The following is a 20678-nucleotide window of genomic DNA, read 5'->3' on the forward strand; positions in this document are numbered from 1 at the left end:
GATATTGTGTGACCACGGACAATTTCTACACGTCCCCGGAACTATATGAGGTTTTGCTACAAAACAAAACTGACGCATATGGTACCATTAGGCCTAACCGACAAGACATGCCATCTATGTTTGCCAAAAAAAAACTAAAAACTGGAGAAATGGTTGCCGGGCAGAAGGGTAAGATGATGGCAATGCGATGGAGAGATAAAAAGGACATGTGTCTCATGAGCACTGTGCACAATACCTCCACTGCCATGGTCCACACAAAGTGGGAAAGATGTGCTAAAGCCGCAAGTCGTGATCGACTATAACAAAACCATGGGAGGTTTCGACAGAGCCGATCAGGCAATGACATTTTATCCGGCTATGTGCAAACAGCAAAAAAAATATTATAAGAAAATATTCAGACATCTTCTGGAACAATGCCTTTGGAATGCATATATCCTGCACAGAGCAAAGAGTGACAAGCCTCTTGTTCATTCTGAGTTTTTCTGGAAGGTGGCTGAGCGGATTTTTGTCAAGCACCAGGCTCCATCAGTAGTTGTAAATAGACCAGGACATCGCGCTGTTGACGTTGTCAACCGAGAACGCCTGACCGGTCGTCACTCTGCGGACTATATCCAGCCAACCGCAAAAAAGGCAGCACCTACCAGGATGTGCATAGTTTGCTGCTCAAAGAGAGATGGCAATGGTAAGAAAGTCAGAAAATAAACCAGGTTCCATTGTCCCGATTGGGACGTCGGACTTTGTGCAGTTCCAGGTTTCAAAATTTATCACACTCAGGATTTTTATTGAATTTTCTTTGTTTGACAAATTTCATTATTTATTACATTATTTAATAAAATTATATTATTTATTAGATTATAATTCATTATTTTGTGTTTCAAACTTTATCACATCTGGGATGTCTACTAGAGTCTTGTTTGGTCAGGTTTAAGTCAGTAATTACTAAGAATTGTAGGCCTATAATACATAACACCAAATTTCCATGCAAAAAATTGTACCGCTTTTGGTACAAAATTCCAGACAAATCATACCGGCAGGGAGGTTAACAAAATGTAGCATTACCTTTTAAAGTTGATTATGAGAAAAAGATTTTATATAAACAGGACTCCGCATAAATGAGTGAACCCCAACATATTTGTCAGAAACCCTTTACTTTCCTTTCAGAATCAACATTTTCTATGGGGCACTATACTACAAAATAATGCCACAAATGTGGGCCTTTGATTGCTACCAAGATGTGTTCATTTGCACACACAAAAGTATTTTTCCTAACAAATTCATTCAAAACCATGTTGCAAAAATGAATACATCCCAATGAAAGTCTTAGGAGCGTAGCTAAAGTTTAGACAACAAAATCCTAATTAACAAGAGTTTAACTACAGATGAGTCTAATTATTCATTAAACAAGTGTCCAGCAGACAGCTGCTTATAAAAGGGCATTACTTAAAGAAAACCCCTTCCCATTTCATGCGGTCAGCAATGGCACCACATAGAAGAGAAATGTCACAAGGTCTGAGAAAGAAAATTTCTTTACACAAGAAAGGTGAAGGTTACAAGAAGATCAGCAAAGCTTTACTTATTCGGAATACTGTAGCAAAAGGGATACAAAAAATTAACAATGATGGGACTGCGACCATCTCACAGAGACTTCTTATACTCTTTTCATTATATCCTTTGTTCTTAGCTATCAATGCTCCGTTATTACTGGTTCATTCTGCTTATTGCCAGCCTTGACCTCTGGGGGGCGGTGTTCGTTGAGTCTGGGTTAGGCCCCTTCCCTGGTCTGTGTGCGGCCAGATAAGCCTTCTGCCCCCTTTTGGACGGAACTTCCTGTGGCATTTGGAGGGACATTCTGGGCACTTCCTGCCCTATGTTCCCAGCCTTGATCCATCCGTGCTGTTATCCCCCGGCCGCGCTCTTGGCGCCCTTGCGCCTGCACGGTCTGGGGTTTGTGTATGCCCGGTGGAACGGCCGGGGCGGTGACATCATGTCAATGACGAACTGCCCGGGTTCCACGCCTTAAATAGGGCATGGTTACAGGCCCTTGCTATAGCGGTGTATCCCCATCCGGGGAGGGTGAAGATTCATGTAGGAGCTGGCGCAGCGGTATGTTATGCACACATATATCTCTCTTATAGGATTTACTACTTTGATAGGCCCCATTTTTGGCATGTCCAGTTTTTTGCTATACTACCCCATATCTCTAATCCCTTATGATTATCTACTTACTGTTTTTATCTACCTGGACAGACAGCCCTGTCTTATTCATCTTCTATATAAAATTACATACTGGCTTGGTGAGTTTGTTAAGCAGTTTAGATTCTCATATGCATCTCCTGCTTTCTATCTTTAACCCTTGTGGCAGACTTGATGTTATGCATATAATTTTAGCTGCTTTCAGCGAGCTAAATAACTGGCAGTGGGCTCCATCACACCTTCATGACTCTCTAGGGTGTTCTTGCTGGTTTACTTTTTGTACCGATTAAACTAATATGCATGTTCTGGTCACACCTGGGGTCTCTTTTCCTTACTATTTTCTTGATTTTTTACTAATTACATCATTGTCCATCTATACCTTCCAACACAGATTGACTGGTTGTGTATTCAACATATCTTAGATGCATATTCCTATACGGATAAAGCTCCATATTGTTGCCTATTGCCTCTGACTCGCTCCTGGCCATTTTTACTTCACCCTCCTCGTTAGCATCACACTCTGGCTTTACGCCTGTTTACATTACTATACTGATATACAGGTATGTGGGGCACCTGCTGCCTTGTTTTCTCCTTTTTTTGTTGCTTGTTTCTCTCCCTTTCTCTTTTTCCCCCCGGTATAGTTTACTATACTATCCCTATACATTGTTACCCTAGAATATACCCTGTGATATAAGAATGTATTGCGTGGACCCCCACATATGACCTTGTCGGGCCTCCCTGGCTACTCGGCGCACCCCGCCTCTACTTCAGGTTTTGGCTATCACCTATGGCAATTCATTTTATTACTCGGTTTGAATAGCAATGTGTGTGTAACCCCTCCTTCTTGAGTATGCGATTTCCTGATGTTACAAAATGCTGGCTATCTGCATATGTTTACACTTTTCTGTTAGCTAATGCCGTTTTTTAATCATACAGAGCATTTTACTACTAGCTCCAGATGAAGCTATTTAAGCGAAACATGTTGAGCAAATTGGCTCTATGAATTCTATGTATATCCAATACAACATTGATCGATCTCGTTGGACGGCAGCCTCACACACCTGTCACCCTTTATGATATCTTCTTGATGTGATGTATTCAATAACTACTGATATTATCAATATTTTTGCTTTTTTATTTGTACACTGCATATTGTTAATCATCTACATTGGTTACATTCACTAAAAATGCCTTTTTTGAGGCGCAATGTTCACATTTTGATGTAATTTTAGTTGTGATTTAATAAAATTGTTATTTTAATTACTCAGTGCCTTCAAAGTCCATGCTTCTCCAACCAATCCATTTTCTCCATCTCACAGAGAAGCCCAGGCTGTCCACGGAAGTTAACACCTAGATAGACGCATCTTCTGATGACAAGAGTTGAAGAAAATAGCCATGCAATTCACTGCAGTTAGCTAAAGTAGAAAGCGTGATTGTTTCCCGTGACACTGCAGAGAAATGGTATGCATGAGTGCCGTCCACGAAGAAAGCCTCTCCTACAGCTCATTCACAAAAAACACCACCTAGAATTTGCCAGTTCCCATGCTGAAAAAGGAAGACTACTGGGACTCTGTGCTCTGAAGTGATGAGAACAGGATAAATGTTTTTGGAACTGGTGGCTTCAAAACTGTATGGCGTCTCAAAGGTGAGGAGTACAAAGAAAAATGCATGGTGCCTACAGGGAAACATGGTGGTGGCAGTATCCTTCTGTGGGGCTGCATGAGTCCTGCTGGCATTATGAATTCACAGATGTACCGCTCTCAATAGATGCTACCATCACTCTGTGCCCTTGGTCGTCGTGCACTTTTCCAACATGACAATGATCCAAAACACACATCTACGGCCACTGTTGCATTTCTGAAGAAAAGGGTGAAAGTGATTCAGTGGCCATGTATGTCTCCTGATCTGAACCCAATTGAACACCTATGGGGAATTCTGAAGGGACAAGTTCAGCATCACTCTCCCATCCAGCATCCAGGCTCTAAAAGAGGTTGTTCTTGAAGAATACTTGGTGCTGTCCTGACAAATCATGAAGGTCATACAAAATACTAGATGTATTAGTTTTTTGTTGTGGTGTGCATTCATTTTTGCATCAATTTGAGTAAAACTGAAAATTTTGTAATCCAAGTTATATTATTAACCATACTTTTATGTAATGATCTAAACAAATGTTCTATAAAACTTTGTTTTGTCAAAATGTTGGAAGTTGTTCTTGTGTTCGTTGAGATATTGATTAAAAATCATACTTTTCAAAAGCGGTATATTCATTTATGCTGAGCACTGTGCATATGTATATATATATATACACACACACACACACTGTATCTCACAAGAGTGAGTATACCCGTCACATTTTTGTAAATATTTTATTATATCTTTTCATGTGACAACACTGAAGAAATGACAATTTTCTACAATGTAAAGTAGTGAGTGTACAGCTTGTATAACAGTGTAAATTTGCTGTCCCCTCAATAACTCAACACACAGCCATTAATGTCTACACCGCTGGCAACAAAAGTGAGTACACCCCTAAGTGAAAATGTCTAAATTGGGCCCAAAGTGTCAATATTTTGTGTGGCCATCATTTTCCAGCACTGCCTTAACCTTATTGGGCATGGAGTTCACCAGAGCTTCACAGGTTGACACTGGAGTCCTCTTCCACACCTTTATGACGACATCACGGAGCTGGTGGATATTAGAGACCTTGCTCTCTTCCACCTTTCGTTTTGAGGATGCCCCTCAGATACTAAATAGGGTTTAGGTCTGGAGACATGCTTGGCTAGTCCATCACCATTACCCTCAGCTTCTTTAGCAAGGCAGTGGTCATCTTGAAGGTGTGTTTGGATCGTTATGTTGGAATACTGCCCTGCGGCCCAGTCTCTGAAGGTAGGCGATCATGCTCTGCTCAGTATGTCACAGTACATGCTGGCATTCATGGTTCCCTCAGTGACCTGTAGCTCCCCAGTGCCGGCAGCACTCATGCAGCCCCAGACCATGACACTCCCACCACCATGCCTGACTGTAGGCAAGACAAACCTGTCTTTGTACTCCTCACCTGGTTGCCGCCACACATGCCTGACACCATCTGAACCATGTCCTTAGTCTGCTTGTCTCCAGGAAACTATTTGACAGCCATGCAGACCAATTTGATGCAGTGTAAGGCGTATGGTCACTGACAGGGTCAACCCCACCCCATCAACCTCTGCAGCAATGCCGGCAGCACTCATACGTCCATTTCCCAAAGACAACCTCTGGATGTGATGCTGAGCATGTGCACTCAACTCCTTTGGTCGACCATGGCGAGGCCTGTTCTGAGTGGAACCTGTCCTGTTGAACCGCTGTATAGTCTTGCCATCATGCTGCAGCTCAGTTTCAGGGTCTTGGCAATCTTCATATAGCCTAGGCTATCTTTATGTAGAGCAACAATTTTTTTTTTCAGATCCTCAGAGAGTTATTTGCCATGAGGTGCCATGTTGAACTTCCAGTCAGCAGTAAGAGAGAGAGAGCGATAACACCAAATTTACCACACCTGCTGCCCATTCACACCTGAGACCTTATAACACAGTTTAAGGAGAGAAATTTATTCACCTAGGTGCATCCCAGCTGCATCAGTCCCTGCCGTTTCTATGACTGAGAACTTAGTGATCAAAGACCACTGATCACTTGGCTCAGTCTGAGCAGAGAGCCGGTGGCTGTTAGTCATCAACAATTTGCTCTGCCCCTCCAGCGCTTATTGGAACGCTGGGCTGTGGAGGGGGTGGGAGGGGCTGGCTCAGTCTCCAAGCAGCTCCCCGAGAGGCTGAGCCAGCTGCTGGTCCAGGCATCTGGGTGGATCTTGACTATTAAGTCAGAATTTATCCAGAGTCTGGACCGGCTGAGTGATGTCAGTGAACAGTGGGCTTTAGTCTGTTGTCAGCTGAAAACGAGTTAAAGAGTACAGCACGAACTGCACTCCTGTGATCCATAGGAGCAGTCGGGCCAAAAGAGCTGAAAGTTCACAACAAACACGAAGTCTCACATATTTTCCTATTACTTTGTACTGCAACAGAGTTTTGGCAGTCCACTAGCCCTCTACTGTAAACATACAGCAGGTTTTTCTAAGCTGTTGGAAGCCAACAGGAACCTGAATTTAGAGTCTTTGTAGTGATTTTTTGAGACTATTTGAGAATTATTTCACAGCACAAGCAGCTTAGGAGGTCAGTGATAGCTTGTAAAAATGTAAATACCTAAATTACCATATCAAGAAGGGCACTGGGCACTTTTTCCTCTGATGAGTCATTCCTTATTTTCCAAAGAAAAGCAATCACTTCATTGCTACAGACTTTCTCATTTACAAATTCAAGTTACCAATGGTTTCCTAGCTCCTAAACTATAAAAGACTGGTTAAAAATTAAAACGCTTATAGCAAGCATTGTTAACAAGGTTCCTCCTGCAACATTATTAGCTCTTTATTCACATCGAATTAACATTTTTACTTTTCATCTCTGCTTGACAACACTGTAGGTCTGAACAATGAAGAATTGTTGATGATATGAAGCTCATATTAAAAAACACAGGATGTTAATAAATTTATATATTTAGATGAAGATAATAAAAGTAGACCAGTGCAATAAGGTGCAAACTTCATGTAAATATTCAGTAGTTACAACAGTAATGTACTTTCTATTTTTTTTCTCCTAAAGGAGGAGAGTGGAGGGCTTATTATACAGGCAGAAGAGAAACTAACCAATATTTACAAAATTGTCCAGTTACTAAGTTTTTGGTTTAAGTACATCATAAATCGCATACATTTACAATATGTTATCAAATATTGAAGGCGTAAAAAACCTCAATAGGATGCTGCAGGAAATAATAGAAAAGTACATTTTAAGGCACCATATGCAAAATTCTGGTTATTCCAGCAGCACGGGATTTTTAGATCACTTTCATGAAGCCTATTTGCAGAATTATAAAAAAAAAAAAAAAAAAAAGAGAGAAGCCAAGTGCTTTAAATTCCTCATTGGATATCAGTGTCCAATATCTTTTCATGCCTTTGTGACACATTAACACACTTGATTTTCCGACTGAATCTACCTGACCATGATCAATAATAGACCCATTACTGACAATTAAATATTCTAATTTACTGAATCCTTTTTTTATTTGTGCTAAATATTTAATGTGTGACCATAGGCGATTTAATAATGTGAAAAACGTAATCTAAAATGAATGCATGGAAATGTATGGAAATCCAACTGATTCTATGTAAATCAAGTAAAAAATATGTAGTTGATTTTAAAAGTGAAGAAAAAAAAAACAAAAACACTAATGGTATTATCGTGGATAGGTTTACGATGCTCTTGTCAAGCCTGAGCTTGCTAAATGTTAAATCATCCATTTTCAATTAGCACAAAAGGAGGTTTCCACTTGCAATTTATATCCATTATTAAAGTTTTTTTTTTTGTATCTGGGGGGGAAAATAGTCTGCCCCAGTTACAACATAACTGGTTCTCAATAGATTCTTAACCTTAAAAAAGAAGACACAAACAAGCAATGTAAAAAGCTCCAATAATTGCTTTTAACACAAAACACTAGAGGGAAAGTGTGGAGGCTACCATTGCTGATTCCTACAAATGCTGGTTCCTCTTTTCTGTGTCAGTGAATTAATGCAGCCTAATTGAAGCTTTCCTCCAAATTAAAACATGGGATGATAGTGTGTTATATATAGTCCCATTGGTTTTAAAAAAAATCTATCAAGGTACCAACTGGGAGTCTATATTTAGCAACCTTATCAAAATATAGCATAGCGGAAACAATGTGAAGCAAATGCAAACCACCCACAGCAAGAAGTGCAAAATTATTGTTTAAATGATTTGTTAGTACAGTGCACCTTGATAAGTTGTTCCTGGTAGCTGCACCATGTATTGCCCATTTTGAATACGCCATATCACCTTACGTCATGCACTTCTTGAAACAAAAAACAGACACTGGGAAAGAGCACTTTAAATTAAAGCTAGATTTGCAGCAATGAATAACCATAAAAACAATGTAGCTGTTTAAACGCAGATTAAGTAATAACATTTGGAACAGATACAGATCACAACTGAGCAATCGCAATATCATAGATCTAAGAAGTAGTAAACCTTTTACAGCTCTTTAATTTAGTCCTAAAAATATAATACATATCACCTTAAAAATGTCAATGGATGCCCACTTTGTATGGAGTTGAAAAAATATGCCACTGTTCATACATCCATCCATTTTGCTTGTGAACAATGTTTACTTTTTTTTGTGTAGCTTTGATCACTACACAAATTGTATAGTGCAGGCAGCCAACAAACCATGAGAGATATTTTGGTGTCCAGGAAATCAGTCTTGATATTTTAAATGCCAGGCACTTGTGCTTTTACCGACATGTGAATTCAGATGATTAACAGGTAAGACAGGTGAGTTCATGAATGCAATGGATATCTGTGATGGTTGTCTATGAGTTGTTGTCAAAGATGGATGTCAAAGTGTTGTCATGAGTTTGTCTTGATACAGAATGCTTTGAATGCCTCCCAAATTCTTCTGGTTTTGATCCTGAATGTACCTTGTATTTCTACCATCTCCAGAGCCGGCTTTCCATAATACCCTGTCGTCATGAGAAGATGGCCTGTACCATTTGCACAGTGATTAGTTAGTGACAAATGAATTATTTACAATAAAAACATAAAGCTTGAATGAATGATTAGCAACACCTTACATAACGTATGCAGAAGCATGAAAATGACAGTCAACTAATTGTATGTTTATCCGCAAGGTAAATGGTGATAAAATAGCCATTGACATTGAGTAGCTCTCATGGAAAAAGTAAAGCATTAGTGCAGCTTTGTAGACACAAAATATATGCGTAAATGCTTAGTTTGCCACATTTAATGACGTGTAAAGCAAACATAGCGAGTCCCTACAACTGTTAAAACAATTACAGAATGTTGCCAAGGGGGGAAAAAGTTTTTGCCAGCAGGCAGTCTTTTAATGAATTTCAAATCATGTTCTTGCCTGACAACAATTTAACTGCAACACAGTTCATGCACATTTTTTAAATAACCTACAAACACAAACTATAAAAAGAAATTCTAGTTCTGTTCACCTAGGGAGAAACATTACAAGATTGCAGTATGGTTAAACAAGTAAAAATTAATATACATTAAGAACATGACAGTCTGACCACACATGAAGAAAGCATGTAACATGACACAACCTCTATATGCGGAGTACTTCACAAAATGAGCTTCAGAAAAAAAAAATAGTTGCTATAGTTCTAAGCTTTTATCATATATAAAGGATAATTACATACTGTGCTGTCTATAGGGAATTATCAGCTTACTCCACGATTTGATCTTTCATCTGCAGTGCTGCACACAGAGCAATTGATAAAAAATGTTGACAGCTAAACTAGGAGTAGATTTAGGGACACTCTCTCACCATCCCATACTAAGATAAGTACCTCAATGAAAGTACTTGTACATAAACATGTGTTATATTGGATTTGAAAGTTCTGAGCTGAAAATATACCTCTTCTAACTATTTTGCGGTCAGTCACATATACCACATGTGATAACATTGAGAGGGTTGTTTTAGGCTCACAGCTCTTTTAGTCGTACTTCTCCTGTGGGTCACAGGTGTACACTTTGTTCTGCACTCCTGTGATCCATTTTCAGCCGACAGTGGGCTAGAATCAACTGTCAGCTGACATCACTCAGCCTGTCCAAGCTGTGAATCAATCCCACTTTTAATGTCAGGATCCACCAAGATGCCTGGACTGGCATCTGGCTCAGCCTCTCAGGAAGCCACTGGGACACTGAACCAGCTGCTCCCATCCCCTCCACATCCTGGTGCTCCAGTGAGCACTGGAAGGGCAGAGCAGAAAGCCCACTCACTGCAGACCAAGAACTGAGTGATCAGCGGTCTTTGATCACTCAGTTCTCGGTCTTCGAGGCAGCAAGGGACTGATGCTGCATTTACCTAGGTTAGTATATTTGTTTTTTATAATTCCTGAACTTTTCATTAGCAGGCTGCTGGCTACAGCGTAAAAGTGATCTTCAGCCTGATCACTTCTACTGTATATGATTACCAGGCTCTCCTAATCCTCCAGGTAGCACAGGACCAGAAATAATGAATAAATGGGTTGTGAGGAGAGTTCACATACCTGGTCTCTTCCTCATAAAGGGAACCCACTTTATGCTTTGACCGCTAATGTTTCCATAAAGAGAAACAGTCATTGCACATAGGGGGCTTGTCAGCCCCCAGCCCTGATGTTAGAAATGTAGGGCTGGGCATGAGGAGCAATGGTGTGCATTTTGAATGAGTCAAAACAAGAGATGTTCATCTATTAAGAGATGTTCATCGTAATAGACATGGTGTGGTGTCTCTTTTCTGTGTGGCAAAGTTAAAGTGTAAACCCTTACATATACTCAGTGAAGTGACTGGCCTCAGGTGATATACAGAGGTGAAACAAATCCTCCTGTTTAAGTTGTAATTGTTTATCTGCAGTATTCACTTCTCTACATCTGTTCAAAGTGCTGACTTTATACAGCTTGTCTGAGAGTTCAGAAATATAGGGGGCCGAGAGCTGAAATTATACTCTATGGAGCTCAGTGAACAGAATTCTGAGAGCCAATATGAGGGATGAGACCTCCTCCCCCCAGCTCACAAAAACAGAGCTGAGGCTGTTAGCCAGATGGAGCTCCCTCCCGTCACCATTTTTCTCTTACGGCCAGGAAAAGTACACACTATAGAGGGATATGCTTTGTTCATATTTGATGTCTGAGGTTTACAACTACTTTAGAACAAACTGAACCTTTAAACCCTGCTAAATACATTCCAGGTGCTTTAACAAAAGGTGATCAAAGAATCATGACAAACTGCACTGCTGTATTAAATGAAAAAAAAAAAACACTTTATTCCATTCTATACTGAAGATATATTAAATGCCTCCTTGCTGGGCCATTCTCCCTCCCTCTCTCTAATGGATTCCCACCCATGAAATGCTTAGGCTTAGGGGACCTTGCCTGGGGTGAAATGTGTTAAGAATATAAATAGGTGAAACACAATCTGGCAAGTAGGTGTTCAGTGTTATTTTAAATACAGGATGGAATCTAAAATGAGATGGAAAAAAAACATTTTGGATAAAGTGCAGCTTTTTAGGTTAGATGGGCCCTTCAGCAGTACTATTAGCAGTTCTCCCAGAATGTTGGAGAAGGACTGTGTGTGCGGTGGGCAGAATCAGGGATTTAATTGCAAAGTTCCAGGCATATGCCTGGCTGAGTCAGAGCTAGAGCACTCCAATTTAGCAAGGTTTATGCAGCTGGCAAAGAAACCCCAAAAAACTGCACAGAGTTTCTAACTAACCATTCCTCTTCCCACTTGTGTGATTTGCTGGAAAATCCTGACATCAGTTCAGTAGCAAAGGGGAACAAGAAACTCTGATAGAGGTTCAAACTCTTTGCTACCAGTGCTAGGTTTGTATAACCTATAACAGCCCAATTAATCTTTCACTGAACGATCCTCAGCTAATAAATTCAAATATGATTTAAGAATACTGCTGTCATATGACCTAGGTAACCTCACACTGTGCATGTTACAACTTGAAACCAGCATTTTAGCAGACAAATGTGTTTCTATTATGCAGTAGTGAAAATGGATACACAACTTTAAAGATCAGACAGAAAAGTTATGTTCTACTACTTAAGTTAAATGTTTTCCCCTATTTATATATATATATATATATATATATATATATATATATATATATATATATATATATATATATATATATATATATATATATATATATATATATATATATATATATATATATTTAAAGCTAATATAAGAGATCACCAACCTGATATTTGGAGATGTGTGAGGATGCCAATGTTGCTGATTTGGTTGTATATTATGATGATATTGTTGCTGCAAAAGAGATCACATCTTTAATCCAGAGAAATGTTTATTTAGGTTAGTACAGCCTTTGTTCCAGAACATGCATATGCCATCTTAAACTATCTTGTGCCTTATTTTCAAACAATGAGCTTACATCAAATCAATATGGTAATATGGTGCTGTAGTATGCACTGGCTCAGTAAATCTTAAAATAAGGGGCCAGATTTACTAAAGGTTGAAATGTTTTAAGATTAACCTGGTTTTATTAAACCAAGTACCTAGTACAAACCTTGTACAGGGATGTTGAATGCCTATTGGTCGATGCTCAGAATGTACAGTTCCAGGAGCCAGGCATTTTTTTTCTTTTATATTTAGCCAGTCAAGCATCAGGGTTTAGAGCCAACAGTCTGCTCTCGTGTAAAAGCAATCCAAGCGGCTAACTACCTGCTGGAACGCTCGTACAGGAATCGGGAAGGGATGTCCCCGCCAGAACACCCGAACAACCAGCCCATTTCTTCTGCTGTCTGGTCATAGCGGCAGACAAAGACTGGAACCTTGCTGTGTGACTAAGATATAGAAAACCGGAAGTAATGAGCAAACATCACTTCCAATTTCGATGGCTCTATATTTACAAAATGGAAAGCATTTTACCACACTGATTTTGGTGTGATCAAAAGCTTTTAGGGGCAGAGGAGGGATCTGTGGCCCTATTGACCCCAGATCTCTCTATAAAGAGTACCTGTCACTGCCTATTGCTGTCACGAGGGAGGTTTACATTCCTTGTGATAGCAATAAAATTAATAAAAAGAAAAAAAAGGAATTAAAGCAACAGTGTAATCTAAAAAAAAAATTTTTAGGCACCCTTGTCTCCCTGCACAAAGGTGAAGAAAAAACACCTGTAAGTCCTGCATGCACACAAACCACAATCGTCCCACACATGTAAGGTATCACAGCATCAGGTCATGGGCAGTAATTCTTGCACCAACCTCCTGTGTAAATCTAAAGTGGTTACTCTTCTATGGAAAGTAAAATTGACATTATTTGTTGCTGTTTTCATGGGCGTGCACAATTTTAAAGCGTGACATGTTTGGTATCTATTTACTTGGTGTAACATTATTTTTTATATTTTACCAAAAAATTGCAACACCCACCAATTTGTTCTCTAAGGCCTATAATGTTTGGGGTGTCTAAGAAAGTTTTTTTAGCAAAAAATAAAAAAATGTTAAAGTTTAAGTCATCATAAAGCCCCTTTCATTTTTAACCACTTTACCGCTGCTCACTAGAGCTCTACTGTGGCAAAGTGGCTCGATAACGTCTGGCGACGTTGTATTCAGTCACAGCGGGAGACGGACCAGGGGAGGAGCGGCGGTGATCAAAAAAAAAAAATCGCAGATCGCCGCCATTACTCGTTAAAAAAAAAAACACCAAAAACTTATTGTGATTTTTTTTTTACCAAAAATATGTAGCAGAAAACAAAATGGCCTAAAATGATTAAAAATTTTGATTTTTACATTTTTTGGGAGGGGAATTTCATATAAAAAATGTGAAAAATATTGTTATTTTTTCAAAATTGTCGCTCTTTTTTGTTTATAGCGCAAAAAGTAAAAATCACACAGGTGATCAAATACCACCAAAAGAAAGCTCTGTTTGTGGGAAAAAAAGGACGTAAATTTCATTTGGGTACGGCGTTGCATGACCACGCAATTGTCAGTTAAAGTCGCACAGTGCCAAATCGCAAAAAGTGGCCCAGACGTAAGAGCAAAATCCTCCGGTGGTAAAGTGGTTAAAAGCCCCAGACATTCCGAAAAGCACCTTTGCCCTTTGCCTAAAAAAAAAAAAAAAAAAAAAAAAAAATCAACCCTTCATATTTTCCAAATGTTTTTTTTTTTTTCTTTTTATCAGGACAAGTAGATTGGGACCCCGATTTAGACCCTTGCACAAGTCGTTTTTTTAAAAAATGTCCACATCCCTACTTGTATATCCTAAAGTTCTTGCGGTCACATGCCCTCAGCTGTAGCTGCCATTAGTATGACAGCTGATGACCTAATAAGTGAAGCAGAGTTGCTGTCAGCAGTTTTTTCAGCCCCAGTCAGCTAAAAAAAAAAAAAAGTGTTTAAAGTGTTACTAAACCCAGGACTCTGCATTCACAATATCTGGTCTACCACAGTACACAGAACATGGAAATGCAACTATTTTAGTAAATATTAACTGCTATATACCTTTTTTCATCAGCAGTATATAGCAGCCTTGTGATTTCTATAAGTTCCTGGTAAAGCTTGTAGGAGTTTTCATGCTGCACTGAGCTGCCCTATCAGAATCCAGGATGCCTGACCCTCTCTCTAGACCGTACTGATTGGCCCTGTGCTCATCACTTGCACTCTGCCGAGAAAAAAAAAAAAAACCCTCTAGCAATACACCCCAAACTGAGCATGGGCAGCCTGACTCCAAAGGTTCTGTCTTATCCGGAAATGTTCTGGACTCAGTGGAAGAGTTTAAGCATCAGTGCTTCTTAACCACTTCAGCTCAGGAAGCCCTTCATGACCAGGCCATGTTTTGCGATACGGCGCTGCATTACTTTAACTGAAAAATTGCGCAGTCGTGCAAAACTGTACCCAGTTAAAATTTTTGTCTTTTCCCCCCACAAATCAGGTTTTCTTTTAGTGGTATTTGATCACCTCTGCGTTTTTTTGTTTTGTTTTGTTCTATGAACCAAAAAAAAAGGACTGACAATTTTGAAAAAAACAAAACATTTTTTACTTTCTGCTATAAAACATACTCAATAGAAAAAAATGTAAAAAAATCTAATTTCTGCTACATATTTTTGGTAAAAAAAATTCCAATAAGTGTATATTGATTGGTTAGCACAAAAGTTATACTATGGAATATTATTTATTTTTTTACTAGTAATGATGGCGATTAGCAACTTCTAACGGGACTGCGATACTCCGGAGGACAAATCCGACACTAAGTGACACTTTTTGGGTACCAGTGACACTAATACAGTGATCAGTGCTAAGAAATATGCACTGTCACTGTACTAATGGCACTGGCTTGAAAGGGATTAACCTCAGGGGGAATCAAAGAATTAAATGTAAGTTGTGCTTACTAACTGTGGGGGAGGTGCTTTGATTAGGCAAAGGCAAAGATTTGTGTTCCTGCTTAGCAGAAACCCAGTGATCTGGTATGTGATCTGGCACAGAGCGGCCGCCCTGCCCCAGTAAATGTACGTGGGGCAGTCCACAAGCAGTTAACATGTAAACGTCAACTGAAATATTGTAGTTAGTTGCAGCTATCAAAAGCAACAATGATCACGTATTCTAAATAGCAGCCTTTCTAAAAAGTAATATCAAATATGAAAATGGCTGAAGCTTAATAAAAACACTACTTTAGGATATAGAGGAGAACGTAAAAGATCTGATGCTAGGTGACTGGCACACCCCTACTTTTCTTTATCTGGTTAAACATCCAATCATATGCACGGGAATTGGCAAAAGCAGAGCTGCTTCTTAATGTAAATTGATGTCTGAAATAAACAGGTACATTTTACAACACTTTAGTTGATCAGGCTAAATATAATTACCCTTACACCCAAACCTGTTTTTTTGGATATTACATACAGTATACAGTCTTGTGTTTTGGCTGTGGAATGTGAACATCCTGTTCCATACCTGGAACAAAATTGAGTCAAATGGAGTGGCACTCAGCCATTAATAGGCAACTTTGTATTATCTGAATGAATATTAGCTTCTTCTGAATGGCTGAGGCGGGCGGCTGACATCATGATCGCTAACTCAGCAAATTAGAGGAAGCTTTGTATTCAGACACATTTTTCTATGAATAGCTGAGTGTCCCTTAGCCCGATTATTTTGTTTCAGGTGTGGAACAGGATGTTCATGTCCCACAGCCAAAACACAAGGTTGTATACTGTATGTAGCTGAGGCTACATACAGTTTATACAGCAAGCCCAGCAGGTGCACCAGTTAGGGTAGGAAATAGTTTGGGCCAGCTTGGTGCAAACAAACTACTAAAAGTGACAGTGAAGTATACAGTAAAGGCAAAACCTAACTTTAAAACTACTCCCACCCACATTGTAAGCCTTGTAAAGAAAAGATCGCTATACTTCTGTATTTTGAAGCCAATCTCCAGGTGTGCCTTCTGTGTGCAGGAGAAAGCCAACATCTGCTGTGAAATGGATGAGAAGTGACATAACCCACAGACTTCCCATAAGGCTTCTGTTGTCGACTGCTTCTCTTACACATTGAAGCCACCGCGGACTGCTTAGTTTGGGACCGTACTGGACTGGAGCAGTTGCAAAATAGGTAAATATAGCAATCTTTTCATTTACAGTGCTAGATAGATTAGGCTTAGAATGTGCGTGGGAGTATGTTTAGAGTTAGTTAGGTTTTGCCTTTACTTCCACTTTAAGTAATTTTTAAAGTAAGAAATCCAACCCATGGTATATACATTTGTTATAGTGTTACATCCCGAACTGAAAATGGGTTTCTTTGGGACATTATTCCATAATGCTGAAGTGTAAAAATAACATACAGGCTATTCAGGTGCATCTCAGAGTGATATATTTTAAGAATTTCTTTCTTTTAATTTTAAGGAGTATGGCTTACAGCTAGCAAAAACCCAAAATGCAGTTATCTCAGGAAGCCCAGGTTGCTTTAATAGCGGCCTTCAACTCACCTGCATTGTTGGGTCTGATGTCTCATCTTTCTCTTGACAATACCCTACAGATTCTCTATGGGGTTTAGGCCAGACGAGTTTGCTGGCCAATCAAGCACAGTGATACCCTGATCATTAAACCAGGTATTGGTACTTTTGGCAGTATGGGCAGGTGCCAAATCCTGCTGGAAAATGAAATCAGCATCTCCATAAAGCTGGTCAGCAGAGGGAAGTATGAACTATGAAGTGCCGTAGAATTTCCTGGTAGAGGGCTGCACTGACTTTGGACTTGATAAAACACAGTGGACCAACACCAGCAGATGAGATGGCTTCCCAAATCATCACTGACTGTAAAAACTTTACACTGGACCTCACAAAACTTGGATTCGGTGTCTTTCCACTCTTGCTCCAGACTCGGACCTTGATTTCCAAATGAAACGCAAAATATACTTACGTCCCAAAAGAGGACTTTGGACCACTGAGCAACAGTGCAGTCCTTTTTCCCCTTAGCCCAGGTAAGATACTTCTAACGTTGTTCTGGTTCAGGAGTAGCTTAACACAAGGAATGTGACAGTTGCAGCCCATGTCCTGGATTCTTCTGCGTGTATTGGCTTTTAATGCACTGACACGATCAGTAGTCCACTTGTCAATCTCCCCCAAAATTGTTGAATGTTCTTTGCTTCACAATCCTCTCAAGACTGCGGTTATTCCTGTTGCTTGTGCACCCTTTTCTACCACACATTTTCCTTCCACTCAACTTCCCAATAAATATGCTTGGAGACAGCACACTGTGAACAGCCAGCTTCTTTAGCAATGACCTTTTGTGAATTCCCTCCTTGTGGAGGGTGTCAATGACCGTCTGCTGGACAACTGTCAAGTCAGCAGTCTTCCTCATGATTGTGTAAGCTACTGAACCAGACTGACTGACCATTTAAAGGTCAGGTTTTGAGTTAATTAGCTGATCAGAGTGTGACACCATGAGTCTACAATTTTAAACTTTTTCGCAATATTCTAAATTTTCAGAGATACTGAATTTTGGGGTTTAACTAGCTGTAAGCCATAATCATCAAAATAAAAAGAAATGCTTGAAATACATCCCGCTGCGTGTAACGCATCTAAATACAATATAGGAGTTTCACTTTTTGTATTGAATTGCCTAAATTTACTTTTTGATGATATTTTTTGAGATGCACCTGTAATTTACTATTAAAAAATTGAATTGTCCAACTTGCATACATACATATTCAATATATTTAATACATTTACCTGATCATTTTGCATTTCTGGTGTAGTTTTAGTACTGCAAGACAGAAAAATTACATCAGTGGAATAATTACTACAAAAATCTGGAAATAATTACTAGAAAAAGCTGTATACTACATACGATATTAAATATTTATGCACTACATTGGACTACACAAAGGAAGGGAAAAAACATAATGCAGTTTAGAATTTAAAAAAATAATGACATTTTAAAGGGCACCTTCAGAAAAAAAATATATATCAGAATCTTAACATCTTAATATTATGTCCCATATATACTTTTTAACTTCCCGTTATTGCTCTTAGTACACAGGTCAGCATCCTTTTTCCCCTCTGCAAACTGATAACGGTGCTCACTTATTAGGACCGTAGGTGAAATTGATGCTGATCTTCTGCTTTCTTGTTAAGCTCCTAACCCCCAGCTTTCTAAAAGACAATTAAGGAGCAGCACACTGATTATACCTTATTGGGTGTACAGTGCATTGCCCTGGATTTTCTATTACTGCTATTCTTGCACTCTCTTAGTCTGACTCCTATTGTGCCAGGACTTATGCTAAGCTAACAAAGTATTAATTAATAAAGAATAGTGGGTGGAACCAAGGAAGAAATAAGATTAGGAGTACCAACATCCCTATAAATATACAAGGAGGAAAAAAAAAAAAATGTGGGACTTTAGCGGTACTCGACAAAAAGTTTTTTTAGGAAAAAACATCACATTTTATATAAAAAAAGTTTTTTGATTTATCTTCATATAATTTCATAAAACCACAATTACAGATCAAAAAAGTTATTATAAAGTAAATATACATTTTATTGTACTTCAATTTCTGACCAGTTTCGCCAAATTAGCTTCTTCAGGGAAATTAAGACGTATAATGTATGATTACTGAAGAGAGAAACATACATATGAGATAATTTCATATTTTATACATTACATAGTGGTGTGTTACAAATCATTAATACATAAATCAGAAAGTAATTCAATGCAGGAAAAAGGTAGGGGAACCCATACCTGAAGCATGGAGTCCCATTTTATTGTAGAGCAGGCTGTGAGATGTGATGCGGGCTTAACTCCAAAACCCAGCAAAACCAAGCAACAACATGACCCCACCTGCTGGGTCTCCCGCAGAGGGGATATTCAGCCCCAAAAGGACAAATTAGAACTGCCTAAAAAACCTGTCAAAATAATGGGCAATTGTGGGTATTTTTGAGTATATAAACCTATTTTTCAACAAAATATAAAAGAAAGGAAAAGAGTATATGTTATTCACAGTACCATTATACTTACATATATAACCAATGTATCCCATATACCTAACGTGCCACAGATGTCTCAAATGTCAGAGCTTGTACAGATGAGCCTTAGAAAAAAAGTCCACTATACCAGTGACAATAAAAAAATTGCTATAAAAAGTATGGACAGAAATATATGTGGATAAGGTGTAAAAACCACAAAGCCCAAATAGGAACGAATGTTAGCCTATAGAGACATTTTGAGTTAGGCATTCATAGAGCCCGCAATGATGCATAGAGAAGACAAAGAACAATCCATAGAGCACATAAGGAGAACCATTACCTTTAACATTCAGAGATCAAGCACCGCCACGCAGGGAGTGTATGGAGACACTGAAGACAGACTGACTGGAGCTCCAATATATACCCTCTCCACCCCGCCCATGTAATGACTTCAGAGCGGGATGCGAACGTAAAGCTTGAAGGTCCGCACATGCGCACCAAAGTTCCCTTGAGAGCCTGCCGCGATGTTAATGCTTCCACCCAGTTGGCGCGGGAACGCCCAGCAAGGGGGAGAGGGTCACCCACACTCCTCGCCAAAGAGGCATGGGAATCCACGGAGGCAAGTGAAGATCCCACAAGGAAAGGCGGCGTCAGATATAGTCCAGTTCAAATAAGGAGGATAAACCTCCAAATTAAGAGCAGGACAACTCAGAACGCCTCGGGCGTGGGGACCTCATAAAAAATGACAAACAATTACAAAACAATTGTTTGTCACTTTTGATTGCATTAACCGGTACTATTTCAATGCAGAGTTTTATTTTTCACCCTTAGTGTGCAATCACTACACATTCATTCATATATTTGGGGCTCTGTTCCTGAGCTCAGCTTCTTTTCCAGTGACATTTGTTGAAACCCGCCGTATGGACGTCCGATGCGTTCTGAGTTGTCCTGCTCTTAATTTTGGAGGTTTATCCTCCTTATTTGGACTGGACTATATCTCAGACGCCGCCTCTTCTTGTGGGATCTTCACTCGCCTCCGTGAATTCCGATGTTTTGCCCCATATATATGGTTCATCTGTCTCTGCATCCTCTTTGGTGCGGAGTGTGGGCGGCCCTCTCCCCCTTGCTGGGCGTTTCTGCCCCAACTGGGTGGAAGCATTAACATTGCGACAGGCTCTTAAGGGAACTTTGGTGCGCATGTCTTGACCTTCAAGCTTTACGTCCGCATCCCGCTCTGACGTCATTACGTGGGCGGGTGGAGGGGGTATACATTGGAGCTCCAGTCAGTCTGTTTTCAGTGCCTCCATACACTCCCTCCGCGCCGGTGCTTGATCTCTGAATGTTAAAGGTAAAGGTTCTCATGGGCTCCGTGGATTGTTCTTTGTCTTCTCTATGGATCATTGGGGGCT

General features: G+C 39.6%; 1 protein-coding gene across 2 annotated transcripts in view; it reads right to left on the reverse strand.

The window, feature by feature from the left end:
• EPB41L4B (erythrocyte membrane protein band 4.1 like 4B) overlaps positions 1–20678 on the reverse strand; it is an 839761-nt gene that overhangs the window by 395077 nt on the left and 424006 nt on the right. For both annotated transcript variants that reach the window (XM_082258285.1, XM_082258286.1), the window contains exons 14-15: positions 18037–18070; positions 12062–12129 (exon numbers count right to left, since the gene is read on the reverse strand). In XM_082258285.1, the coding sequence (XP_082114411.1) occupies positions 12062–12129; positions 18037–18070 (102 nt within the window). The remainder of the gene's footprint in view (positions 1–12061; positions 12130–18036; positions 18071–20678) is intronic.

The sequence above is a fragment of the Pelophylax lessonae genome (assembly GCF_965119305.1).
Source record: "Pelophylax lessonae genome assembly, chromosome: 5".
NCBI lineage: Eukaryota > Metazoa > Chordata > Amphibia > Anura > Ranidae > Pelophylax > Pelophylax lessonae.